General features: G+C 35.7%; 1 protein-coding gene across 1 annotated transcript; it reads left to right on the forward strand.

The window, feature by feature from the left end:
- Positions 1 to 235: 235 nt before the first annotated feature.
- LOC113060860 (structural maintenance of chromosomes protein 6-like) lies at positions 236 to 11,817 on the forward strand. Its single transcript, XM_026230084.1, has 27 exons — positions 236 to 319; positions 630 to 826; positions 920 to 1,037; positions 1,924 to 2,029; positions 2,116 to 2,252; positions 2,336 to 2,397; positions 2,545 to 2,625; positions 2,717 to 2,818; positions 2,925 to 3,044; positions 3,137 to 3,232; positions 3,651 to 3,797; positions 4,313 to 4,401; positions 4,540 to 4,707; positions 5,051 to 5,229; positions 5,335 to 5,536; positions 5,621 to 5,735; positions 6,730 to 6,893; positions 7,053 to 7,188; positions 7,270 to 7,350; positions 7,439 to 7,609; positions 7,830 to 7,967; positions 8,683 to 8,828; positions 9,094 to 9,219; positions 10,131 to 10,236; positions 10,393 to 10,545; positions 10,658 to 10,755; positions 11,685 to 11,817. The coding sequence occupies exons 2-27, from the start codon at positions 686 to 688 to the stop codon at positions 11,755 to 11,757; spliced, it is 3,255 nt and encodes a 1,084-aa protein (XP_026085869.1). The 5' UTR covers positions 236 to 319; positions 630 to 685; the 3' UTR covers positions 11,758 to 11,817.
- The last annotated feature ends 558 nt before the right edge of the window (positions 11,818 to 12,375 follow it).

Consider the following 12,375-nt stretch of genomic DNA (forward strand, 5'->3'; position numbering starts at 1 on the left):
AAAATAGCACAGTCTCATTGGCCAAAATTGAAATGCACAAAAATAATAAACCATCATACTGTTTGTAGGAGACCAACAGGTGACTTAACAGTACTAAAATATATTTAAGCAAAAATAAAATGCTTTACGTGGGGATTTCCGTTCAGAATATTCAACAAAATACGTTTAAATAGACACATTCATATAGCTTAAATAAGCTCATGTGGTCTGAAGTTTAACAGTCGTTATTCGGAGGGTGGAGTTAGTTGTAGCTGCGCGCTGTCTGTCAACCAGGAAGTCCTCAATAAGACACATTCACTTTCCAGATGCAGAGGAATGGGTACGTATATACGTGATTAATTTAATAAACTCATGCACTGTTAAATTGTGTGTCCGTATGCGATTGTAATGTAACATTTGGCTGTGCACCTGTTCATCCTTGTCAGCTGAACTATGTGTTGGCATGTTCGCAAGCGCATCCATTGTTCCTCTTTGTGATGCAGCATACATGTTTATCAAGGCATTTCAGTGAGATTTTAGTTTGTGACATCAAATATGAACTTCCTTGGTTAAAATATCCTGTTTCACAAAACTGCAGAATTAATAACAGCTTTTTTTAATAGTTAAAAGATAAACTTTGTTGCTTCCAGAGGCATGCTGATGTGTCTGTGCTCCTCCTGCGCTCTAGGCTGGGCATCTTTCTGCCATGAATAAGAGGAAGTCTTTTGTCCACAATGTTGTAAAACCTTCTAAGACTCCTAGGACGGATGGTAAAACACATGTCCAGGATGAGGAGGATGTTGATGAGGAGGATGAAGTCCAGCAAGATCACTCACTCTCTGCTTCGGTCAGTTTGGTGACTTCCTGAACAGAGCCTGACATTTCTAAAAGTGATAATGATGGTTCTGGTTTAAATAACATTTATCTTTTGTTGTTCCAGAGCATTGGAGATATCGGTGTGATAGAAAGTATCACTTTGAGGAACTTTATGAGTCACCATTTGCTTGGACCTTTCAAATTTGGACCAAATGTAAACTTCATAGTTGGGAACAATGGAAGTAAGAACTATCAGATTTTAACAGACTTGTTTATTTTATTGGATTGAATTAATAAAATAGTCATGATTTACAGTACCAGTCAAACATCTGAAAACACTTGAAAGCAACCCTCCTGTTGCGTTCAAAAGCTGGGTACCACATTGATTTTCCTTGCAATTTGCCAAAAATTAACACTATGAAAAACACTAAAGATTCATGTATAAACAGAAAACATCTATAGTAGCTTGTCAGATACTAAAAATAAATCACATCCATTTTAAGGGACACAAAATGTATTTATTTATTTATTTATTTATTTATTTATTTTCACAAATATTTGTAGTGATTGTTTGTACACTGAGAAGCAAATAACTACAAGTATAAATACATATTATTTTACATTGTTTGTTCTTGATTTAAGTAGTATTTATTGCTATTTTTATTTTAATGTTTTTAGTTTTTGGGTTTATATTAAATGATACAATTATTTTTTTCATTCTACTTTTCAGTCTTGTAATTGAGATCCAAAAACAACCGTAACCACATTTTATGACTGTGAAACTTTCTTTAAATGTCCTAAATTTAATAAGTTATGATGTTTTTTTATTTTAATGTATTTATATTTTAATGTTTGACAAGTTGCAAAAAAGTAGTTTTTGCAGATTGGATTGAAAAAAAAAAATCTGGTTCACTGGGGGAATTTGTACATCCTGTTTAAAAGACACTTATTTTGCATGCACATTCATGACCCTGCACAAAAAAAATGCACAAAAATTCACGAAAGAATAAAATGGGATCAAACTGACCCCAACACAAAAGTGGCTTTTGAATAGAATTGGCTTTAAAAAAAAAAAAAAAAATGTGGGTCTTTTCTCAATGCATGTTTTATTTTTTATTCCACTCTAAGCTGGGAAAAGTGCTATTCTGACAGCTCTTATAGTGGGTCTCGGTGGAAAAGCAACCACAACCAACAGAGGAACATCTCTGAAAGGCTTTGTGAAATATGGAGAGAGGTTAGTATATTTTAGAAATAAAATGCAAATATTTCTTCATAAGATCATTTAGTTTTTACAAGCACTCTTGAGTCTTTAATTTACAGTTTTGCAGACATTAAAGTCAAATTAAAAAACAGAGGGAACGACCCCTATAAAGGTGACATTTATGGCGACAGCATCTGCATTGAGCATCGGATCACAAGCGACGGTTGCAGGACTTGTAAAATCAAGAATAAAATTGGTAATATAATTACTTTTTCCTGTTCACACTTAAAATCAGAAATAGGACTTCCTCATTTACATTAAGATTTGCTCCATTTTTAGGCCATGTCATTTCAACAAAGAAAGAAGAGTTAACTGCTATACTGGACCATTTCGGTATTCAGGTACTTTTGGTGGAAAAAAAACAGCTCACAGCTGACTTGCATGCATTTAAGTGCAATATTTAAGCAATTATTTTCAAATCTAGTTGTTTAATTCCTGATGTTTTGTATGAAGCAAACCACTCATTCTCTATTAATGTCATATTACAGGTTGACAATCCCGTTTCAGTGCTCAATCAAGAAATGAGCAAACAGTTCCTGCATTCAAAAAGTGAAGCAGACAAGTACAAGGTGATTTATTTTTAATTTATGCCATCAGTAACCGAAGCAGTGTTGTATGGCCAACTGTTTTCACACTATTCCTATCTTTGCTGTCCTGAAGTTTTTCATGAAAGCAACTCTTCTGGAGCAAATGAAAAGAGACTACATTCACATCAAGCAGACTAAAGCCTTGACACGCGAACAAGTGGAAAGACAAGAAGAGGTGATTTGTGAATTCATAGTCGGTCATCTTTATTAGTGTTTCCACATACTTAATGCATGTTATGAACAGGCAGTCACCACAATCTTCACACGCTTTCTATTTTTAGTGTCTTAAAGATCTCAGGCAGTTGTTTTTGCAAAAGAAAGAAAGATATGAACGCTTGTCATCGCTCGACAACATGAGACAGACTCTGGAGGATCTGAAAAAGAAGATGGCGTGGTGTTTGGTAAGTTATTTTAGTGCGTCTTCACAGAAGTGTGAAAAGTCGTTTGCATTAGAGAGTCTCTGTTCAGTGGTGGCTCTGTTTGCTGGGTGTAGGTGAGAGAGAAGGAGAGGCTTGTTGAACAACTGATAGAACAAATTGAAAAAGAAGAGTCTGACTGTAAACGGGAAGAAAAGCTGCAGCTCTGTCAGGTTTGTGTGATCGGCTCTATTAATCTGGACTCTTTTATGTTATTTATGTCTCTTCTGCTCACCAAGGCTGTGTTTAAACAGTAATATTATTAAATATTATTACAATTCAAAAGGCATGTTTTCTTTTTTAATAGATTTTAAAATGTAATTTATTCATGTGATGCAAAGCTGATTTTTTTTTAGCATCATTACACCAGTCTTCAGTGTCACAAATCGTTCTAATATGCTGATTTGGGCATGCAGACATCTTTCAAAAACACTCAAAAAATAATAACTATAACCAACTTTTGTATGGTAGTGTAAACAGGAATGTTTTCAACAGAATGTCATTCATAGTTCTTGGTTTAAACAAGTGTGTATTGTCCTTCTTACATTAGTACGCATTTGACTGTAAAACATATTTCTCTTTGCTTTTAAGAGCAAAGTTACCGCTGCTGAAAAGAGATTGCAGGACATTCAGAAGAAGCTTTGCACTCTTAGAGAAGAGCAGGAGCGTTTGGCAGAGGAGAGCTGTAAGATGAAGGAAGAAATTAAAGTCAAAACAAAAGCACTGAAGAGTCAAGAGGTGAGATGTCTTTGTTTTCTCTTTCTGTTAGTTACTGTTACTAAAGTCAGCGTTTTTGAAGAGGCAAACGTTCACACGTGTACATCTCTTTAATATTCACTTTAAATGAAGACATGCATCTTTTTAGAGTTCGGATGAGTGTTTCAATGTTTACATGTGAGCAACAATTGGCAAATGTAGTATTAAAGTAATATGTCACCCAAAAAGGAAAATTGGTTCTTTTGTGGAATACATTAAGAGACGTTTTGAAGAATGTTTGCGCTCCTCTTTCCCATGCAGTGAAAGCATGAAGTGACCGGAGACTGTCTACATACACATTTAATGCAGATTGTTTGTCATTTGCTATCTTTGAATGGAAAAGAGCAGTATTTTGTGTTGCGTGGAAGCAAGAAAGAGGAGAGTAAATACTTCTATGCTTTTAATTTCTGGGTGAACTACTGTTTTAAGTTAATAAGCAGGGTCCTTGTTGATTTCCCAAAGAGTTTGTATAGATTTTTAGAGTGCCAGTTTTTCAGGTGGTTTACTTCCGCGCTGAGAATAAATTGAAACAATTAGAAAAGGAGCAATGCCTTCTTCAGGAGCGAATTCACAAAATAAGTCACGGGTGAGTGCTTTTGTTGAGGGAAGACCTCTAAGTATTTTTGCAAACCATTTCTTAATTGGCATTTGTTTAAAGACTTAGTTAAGCACGTGGTTTAAATAACTGACTAATTTGACGCCGCTATGAATGTCACGTTTTTAGCAGTGGCAGAAGAAGCCATGAGACTGAGCAAGCACAGCACCTCAAAAAAATAGCTGCCTTCAAAAAGCAGCTGGAAAAGCTTGAGAAAGAGTCCAGCGCTCTGAATCAAGAGATTAAGGACAAACAACAAGCTCTGCTTAAAGGAAGAGAGGAATATGATAAACTCAGGTAAAGTCTGGCAACTTTATTATTGTTTTTTTTTTATTGGACTTGACTGGACAGTGAAGAGGACGATAGGAAAGTGGAGGGACACAAGGCGTATTCAACCCTGCTTTGCAAAAAACACAATGGCTTTAATTGTACATGTTGCATGGCATGGCTTGAAATTAACCTAAAATGTGAAAAAAATCTTTGAAAAATATTTTGTATTGTGGATACATTCCAAGTTGCAAAACCCACTGTTCCATAAATCTGATCCTAAAATAAGTTGCATGACTCCTTTAAAGAAAGAACCGCCTGTGCATGATTGATGATGTATCTTGATAGTTTCTGAGTGTTTATCATCTTTTAGCATGGAGGAGAAGAACATCCAGGTTTCTCTGGAGTCCAAACTGAAGAGAAAGAAGCAGCTAATGGCCAGCAGATCCAACAGACTGAGACGCTTCGGCGATCACATGCCAGAATTGTTGGAGTCCATTGACAAAGCCTTCGCTCAGGGCCGATTCATCAAGAAACCTGTAGGACCTATAGGTGAGAGGCGCTCAGTACCTTCAGATTATTCACTAAAGAGTCTCTCAACTTTGCGATGCCAAATCAAGTTGAGATTCATCTAATGCAGTGTTTTTTCTTCACCAGGTGCATGCATCAGCCTAAAGGATCCCAGTTTAGCCGTGGCTGTGGAGAGTTGCTTACGAGGTTTCTTTAAAACCTTTTGCTGTGATAATTACAGGGACGAAAAAGTCCTGCAGGGCCTGATGTCCTCATACTTCCCCAAAGGCAGCAGGCCTCAGATTATGGTGTGTCCATTCACAGACAGAGTTTATAACCTGCAAGGCCGGTAAGAAATATCTGTGTCCAGAAATGGAGTCAGAGGTCTTCATGCAGCTACTGTAAACATGATGTTTCTACGTGTTCTTGTCAGTGGAGTCCACCATCCTGAGTTTCCATCTGTGCTGGACTGCCTCAATATCGAGAACCCGGTGATAACAAACTGTCTGATTGATATGAGGGGCATTGAGAGCATTCTGATTATCAAAGTAAGTTGTTAAGTAATAATAATAAGTAAAAGCATTTATTATCATTTATAACACATAAACAATGGAGTGCAAACATCTAAATAAATGACCACTTTTGTGTTTAACTGATTTAGATTTGTTTGTGTGAATAAATATTTAAAAAAATATATTATTTGTTTTAAAGTTTGGGACCAGTAAGATTTTTTAAAGACGTTTCTTTTGCTCACTAAGGCTGCTTTCAACTGATAAAAAATACAGTAATATTGTGAAATATTATAAAAAATTAAAATAACTGTTTTCTATGTTAGTATACCTTAAAGTATAATTTATTCCTCTGAAGCAATGCTGAATTTCACATTTCACAGTCTTCAGTGTCACATTATCCTTCAAAGAAATTGTTCTAATATGCTGGTTTATTATCAATGTTGGAAACAGTTGTGCTCCTTATTTTTTATTTTTTTTAGAATCTCTGATACTTTTTAAAGATTCTTTGATGTTTAAAAGAACCACATTTATTCAAAACAGATTTTTTTTTTGTTAAAAAGATTAAATGTTCTCAATGATACAATATTTCTACTGTTAAAAAGTTTTGGGTCGGTATGTTTTTATTATATATACTTTTTAAATATGTATATTATGTTAATATATTAGTTATGTTTTTTTTATTCAGCAAGAATATGTTCATTTGATTAAAAAAAAGTGATATTAAAGACTAAGGATTCATTTTTTAACTCTTTATTCATCAAAGAATCTTGACAAAAGTATCATAGGTTCCAAAAAAAAAAACATATTAAGAAACCCAACTTTTTCCAATATGAATAAATCAGCATATTAGAAGGATTTCTGAAGGATCATGTGACACTGAAGACTGGAGTAATACAAGAATAAATTATAAACAATAGATTCACATAGAAAACAGTTATTTTAAACTGGAATGATTTTTCACAATCTATCTATAGATATTGTTGCTCTATAAAATATGTCATATGTTGTTATTGTTTTTATTTTAAAACAGGAGAAAGCTTGTGCGAGAAGAGTCATGCAGGGGTCGAGACCCCCGAAGAATTGCCGTGAGGCCTTCACTGCAGATGGTGATCAGGTCTTCAGCCATCGCTATTACACACCTGAACATGAAGTACTGGTCAAATATCTCGGTGGAGACCCAGAGGCAGAAATACGGCAAGTGTGATCTGCACAAATACTGAATAATACTCTTTCATCAAGTAAATTGTCTCTAATTGTACCCCGAGCGAGTTTGAACCTTCTTTTTTTCAATTACAAGCCTGATTGTTTATTGCATGATCAGAAGCAATTACGTTCTTCTTTACTGGTTTCCAGTCTAGTGGAGTCGGAGCTGGAGAACAGTCAGGCTCAGCTTTCACGGTTCCAGCTTCACTTGGTCTCTGTGAAGGAAGACATTCAGTTCATGGAGGAGAAGCTGCGGAGTGTCATCATGGCCTGCAAAAAGAATCAGGTACTGAACTGCACAGGCTACACTATGTTCATGTCGTTATTTGTGTCCGAAAACATCTGCATACTTGATTCCTGTTTTTAGGAAAGTATAAATAAGGTTAAAGCTTCCATAACAGAACTTGAGAACATTGAAGAGGCGCAGGCTGAAGACATCAGCTCCCTGGTGAGGTCTCTATGGGTTTTATCGGGCAAAACTATCGAGGTTTAGTGTTTTGTGAGACAGAGTTACAGGCCGTTTGTCAAATGTACAGGAAGAAGATGCACAGGAAAATGAACAGAAGATCGAATCGGAGAGGAGAAACGCGAAAGAGGCCCAGGATGAGTTAAAGGAGCACGAGAGAGTGCTTTCAAGTATTAATCAGAAATATAAAGATGTGAAAAATAAAATGGAGCAACTCTCAGATGAGACGGAACAACTGAAGGTGAGAGATGATCAGTATAAAATGCAATACTTAATTTACATGTTGTTGTTTATTATATAATATATCTGTGTGTGTGTGTGCCTGTGTGTGTGTGTATCAATTACTACAGGATTCCCACATTCATGCAAAACCTGGAAATTGTAAAATTGTGATTTTATGTACAAAATATAACACACACACACACATATTGTTTATTGAAAGATGGATTTGTCTTGAATAGGAGGAGCAGGTTAAGGCAGAGGCTGTGTGCAGTAAACTTGATCAGACATTGAAGATCTTGGAGAAGAAACTCGAGGATCATCAGGCTAATATTCAGACCATGAAAGATGATTTGTCACTCAGAGAGGAAGAAATGCAGGTGATCACTCCTTCGTGCTTTATACATCATATAATCATATTCAGGACCAATGCTCACTATTAACTAGTTGCTTCTTAAAATGCATATTACTAGCATTTTGGTTGTTTATTAGTACTTCTAAAGCACATATTCTGTATGATAATATTTTAGATCGCTTAATCCTACTTTAGACATAAACTTAACAATAAACTAACTAATTATCAATAAGCATCAAAATAGCAGTTTTTTGAAGAAAAACTCTTACCATATTTTCCGGACTATAAGTCACACTTTTTTTCATAGTTTGGCTGGTCCTGCGACATATAGTCAGGTGCGACTTATTTATAAAAATTAATTTGACATGAACCGAGAGAAAACATTACCGTCTACAGCCACGAGAGGGCGCTCTATACTGCTCACTGCTCCTGTAGTCTACACTGAGCAGCATAGAGCGCCCTCTTGTGGCTGTAGACGGTAATGTTTTCTCTTGTTTCTAAATAAATGCGACTTATAGTCCAGTGTGACTTGTATATGTTTTTTCCTCATCATGACATATTTTTGGACTGATGCGACTTATACTCAGGTGCGACTTATAGTCCGAAAAATATGGTAATTAATAGTGAATAAGTGTTCCCTTATCTACAGTGTCACCAAATGTTCATATTGTTTCCATCTAAACAGCAGTATGGCAAAATATAGGACTTGTTCATTGTTTGGTAACGGTTTGCTTTTGTAGGATTGCGAAGCCAAAGCCAAAGAGATCTGTCCTGTGCGACAGCAGGTAGATCAGAGTGCCAAATGTATCGATGCCGAAATCACACGCCTTCGACAAAAAATCAGTACAGAAGAGAGCAGCCACGGTGACAAGGAACAAGTTATCAGGTATTTCAAAAAAGACTTCCGGATTCAGTATAAATGAAGCTCCACTGACACAAATTTGAAATGTGCATTTTATTTCATTTTAGTTTAGATCTGATATCATTTTTAAGGAAATACTTTCGACTGATGGCTCATTTTGTTTTATGTATTGTTATTTAATTTTATACACTGGAAGTAGCATTTCTGAGAATTAAAAAGCAATTATGAAAAGTCTTTTTTTTTTTTTGCATAGAACTGAAATATACTACTGAAGAATGTATTTTTCCAGGGAGTACGCAGAGGCTCACACTAATTACAAAAGCAAATCCAGCCAGCTGAGGGATCTCAGGAAGTTTATTGATCGTCTCGACCACATCATGATTGACCGTCAGGACAGATACAAATCAATGCGACGGTAACTTAGTATAACACAGTTAAAGGGTTTGTTCAACCAAAAGAGTTTTTCACTCACCCCCAAGGTGTATATGACTTGCTTGTTTCAGTATATTTTTATATTAAAAATAGTTTTTGGTCTTTCAAGCTCTATTGTTGCAGTCAGCGAGTGATGCAGTGCATCAGTCCAAAAGATGTGAAATAAAAAGTGCCCATCCAGAAAAAAACACATTTTTAATCTCCAGGGGGTGAACAAAGGCCTCCTGTAGCTTGATGCATTATTGTAAGAAAAATATACAAGTTCAAAATGTAATAATCACTTTAATTTAGCTTGCACCAACAATTTAGTCTCGTGAAAACCAACGTTTGTTAACAGGATCAAAAGAAGTAAAGTTTCCTTACATTATGAAAGGAAAACCGATCTTCTCTTGGCTTACATCGAAATCCTTCTTCACAAATCCTCGTTTTGTACTTCTAATTAGTGACCATTGTTTTATTTAGGTCTCTCTTCCGTGTTTCTGTGTGCGTCACTTCTGAGCGCCGCATGTGCAAAACTGACCTCGTACGTAATTCCCCCAGAACTGCTTCATTTACAACTGTGAGCGCAAACTAGATTCAAGTGATTATTATTATGTTTTGAATATGGATATTTTTCGTTTGACTGCAAAGATAGAGCTTGAAAGGTCAAAAACAATTTTTAATATAACTAGATTCTAATATAACTAGAAGATTTTAATATAACTTTAGAATAGATTCATCTGAAAAAAGAAAGTCATATACACCTAGGATGCCATGGGGGTGAGTAAAACGCAGCCTACTTTTCATTTTTGGGTGAACTAACTCTGTACCATCACAGTTGGAGGCTACGGTATGTTTCTGTTTAAAAGATTTCCTCTCATGTCCTTACAGTGTCTGTTTTGAATCTGTTTCCAGGTCACTTTCTGTGAGGTGCAAGCTGTACTTCAACAACTTCATGATGCAGCTGAACTGCTGTGGCTCTATGATGTTTAATCACATCAATGAAACTCTGTCCATTTCAGTAAGTTACATCTGGCAGTAAGGTGTATTTAAACTTCAATTTGCTCTGACAACAAAGTGGATCAACTAACAGGATGAATCTCATGAAAATATCTCTAGGTCATAAGTGCACAATGTCCTGGGTTTTCTGTGATGAATGTTTCTTGTTTCGGCTCAGGTGAAACCCCCCGGTCAGGAAAAAAACAACGTCAATGACATGCGTTCCCTGTCGGGAGGCGAGCGCTCCTTCTCCACTGTCTGCTTCATTCTGGCACTCTGGGAAATAACTGAGTCGCCCTTCCGGTGCCTAGATGAATTTGATGTTTATATGGTACATACTCTTATCCATATAATGACTTAAAGAACACATTCCGTGCTTTTAACGTTAGTATTTTACATGTACATATTTCATACGTTTAATAAAGCTGTTTTGTATTTTTAAGGACATGCATAATCGCAGCATTTCAATGAACATGCTTGTAGCACTTTCAGAACGTCAGCATCTGCGACAGTTCATCTTCATCACCCCTCAGTCCACCAGGTAAATAAAAGTTATTAAGCATTATAAGGTGAATCTCACTCCAAAACATGTGTCATTGATATTTCACCCAAAAACAAAATATGTAATGAAAATCATCTTCTCCATCCGCAGCTTTCTAATCTTTGTTTGAAAGTTAAAAACAGCATAAATAAATTGTTTTCTAATATTTTTTTATCAAAAGAAAAATATTTTTTTAATGAATTCAAACCCATTAAAGAGAGTTAATGGTACAAATCATGAATGTTTAAAAATGGATGTTTAAAAATGAGAACTTCAGTATGAATATCATCATGCTAAAAATACTTTAATATATGATGCCTGTTTTTAGGACCATCCAAGGTTTTGTAATTTGTCAAAGATCAAAGATTAAAGATCATATTTTCATACAGTAATGAAACCATCCTGTCTGGACACATACTCTAGATTTCCTTTCTTTTTTTAAATGCAAATCTGCATAAATTGAAATTCAGTACAACAAATGTTATCATGATATATATTCAAATTCAGTGCTGAAATATGACTGATTCTTGAAAGTTTTTATGAGATGCCAAATGTATTTCAGAGTAACTGTGTTCATTCATTATCAGCTTTTCCTGTCTTCATAATCGCAGTTATTCAGGCAGAAAATACAAACAGTTTGTAGACCACAAACCCTAAAGCCAGGTGTCTTAATTATGGCTTTCTGAACTAGTGATTAGTTAATTAGTTTGCAGTCATAAGGAAATCAAATGCATAATTGTAAACCAAGACAAAAGCGTAAAAAACAAAAACAAAAAAAGCCTTTCAAAGCATAATGAGAACATTTTATTTGAAATGTTTTTAACGATTTGTTAAGGTGTTAAGTCAATTAGAAATCCAAAACACTGTCTTCTTGCACAGCAATAAATTATAGAGTTAATATAAAAATGTTTCTTTGTGTTATCTCTCAGCCATCTGCCTAAAAGTGCCCATATTACGATCCACCAGCTTCAGGATCCAGAGAGAGAAGCGGAGGAGGAGTGAGATGTGCGTTAGCTACAGACATTGCCTGGAGAGACTGTATTGAACGTGTGTAAAGTTGATGTGTTTGTATAGTTTGTGTTTGCTTTTATTTATTTTAGAAAAAAGTTTTTATGGCTCTAGTTCCTCTGCAAAGGATGTTTTAAAAGTGCAAAGCGTTCGCATAATTTGTGTGATTGTGAAGTCCATGCCATTTCATCCAAAGATTATTTGGTCTTTTGTGGAAAAAAAGGAGGCTTAAGAAATAGTTCACCCAAAAATTTTATTAATTACTTTCAGGCCATCCAATATGTAGATGAGTTTGTTTCTTCATCAGAACAGATTTAGAGTAATGCAGCATTACATTACATGCTCACCAATGGATCTCTGCAGTGAATGGGTGCCGTCAGAATGAGAGTCCAAACAGCTGATAAAAACATCACAATAATCCAAAAGTAATCCACAACACTCCAGTCCATCAGTTAACTGTTTCAAAGTAAAAAAAACTATGCTTGTCCATCCATCCATCCATCATCTTCTGCTTATCCGGGGCCAGAGACGCCCAGACTTCCCTCTCCCTAGCCACTTCTTCCAGCTCTTCCAGGGGGACCCTGAGGCGTTCCCAAGCCAGCCGGCAGACAT

The sequence above is a fragment of the Carassius auratus genome, chromosome 42 (genome assembly GCF_003368295.1).
Source record: "Carassius auratus strain Wakin chromosome 42, ASM336829v1, whole genome shotgun sequence".
In the NCBI taxonomy this organism is placed as follows: Eukaryota; Metazoa; Chordata; class Actinopteri; order Cypriniformes; family Cyprinidae; genus Carassius; species Carassius auratus.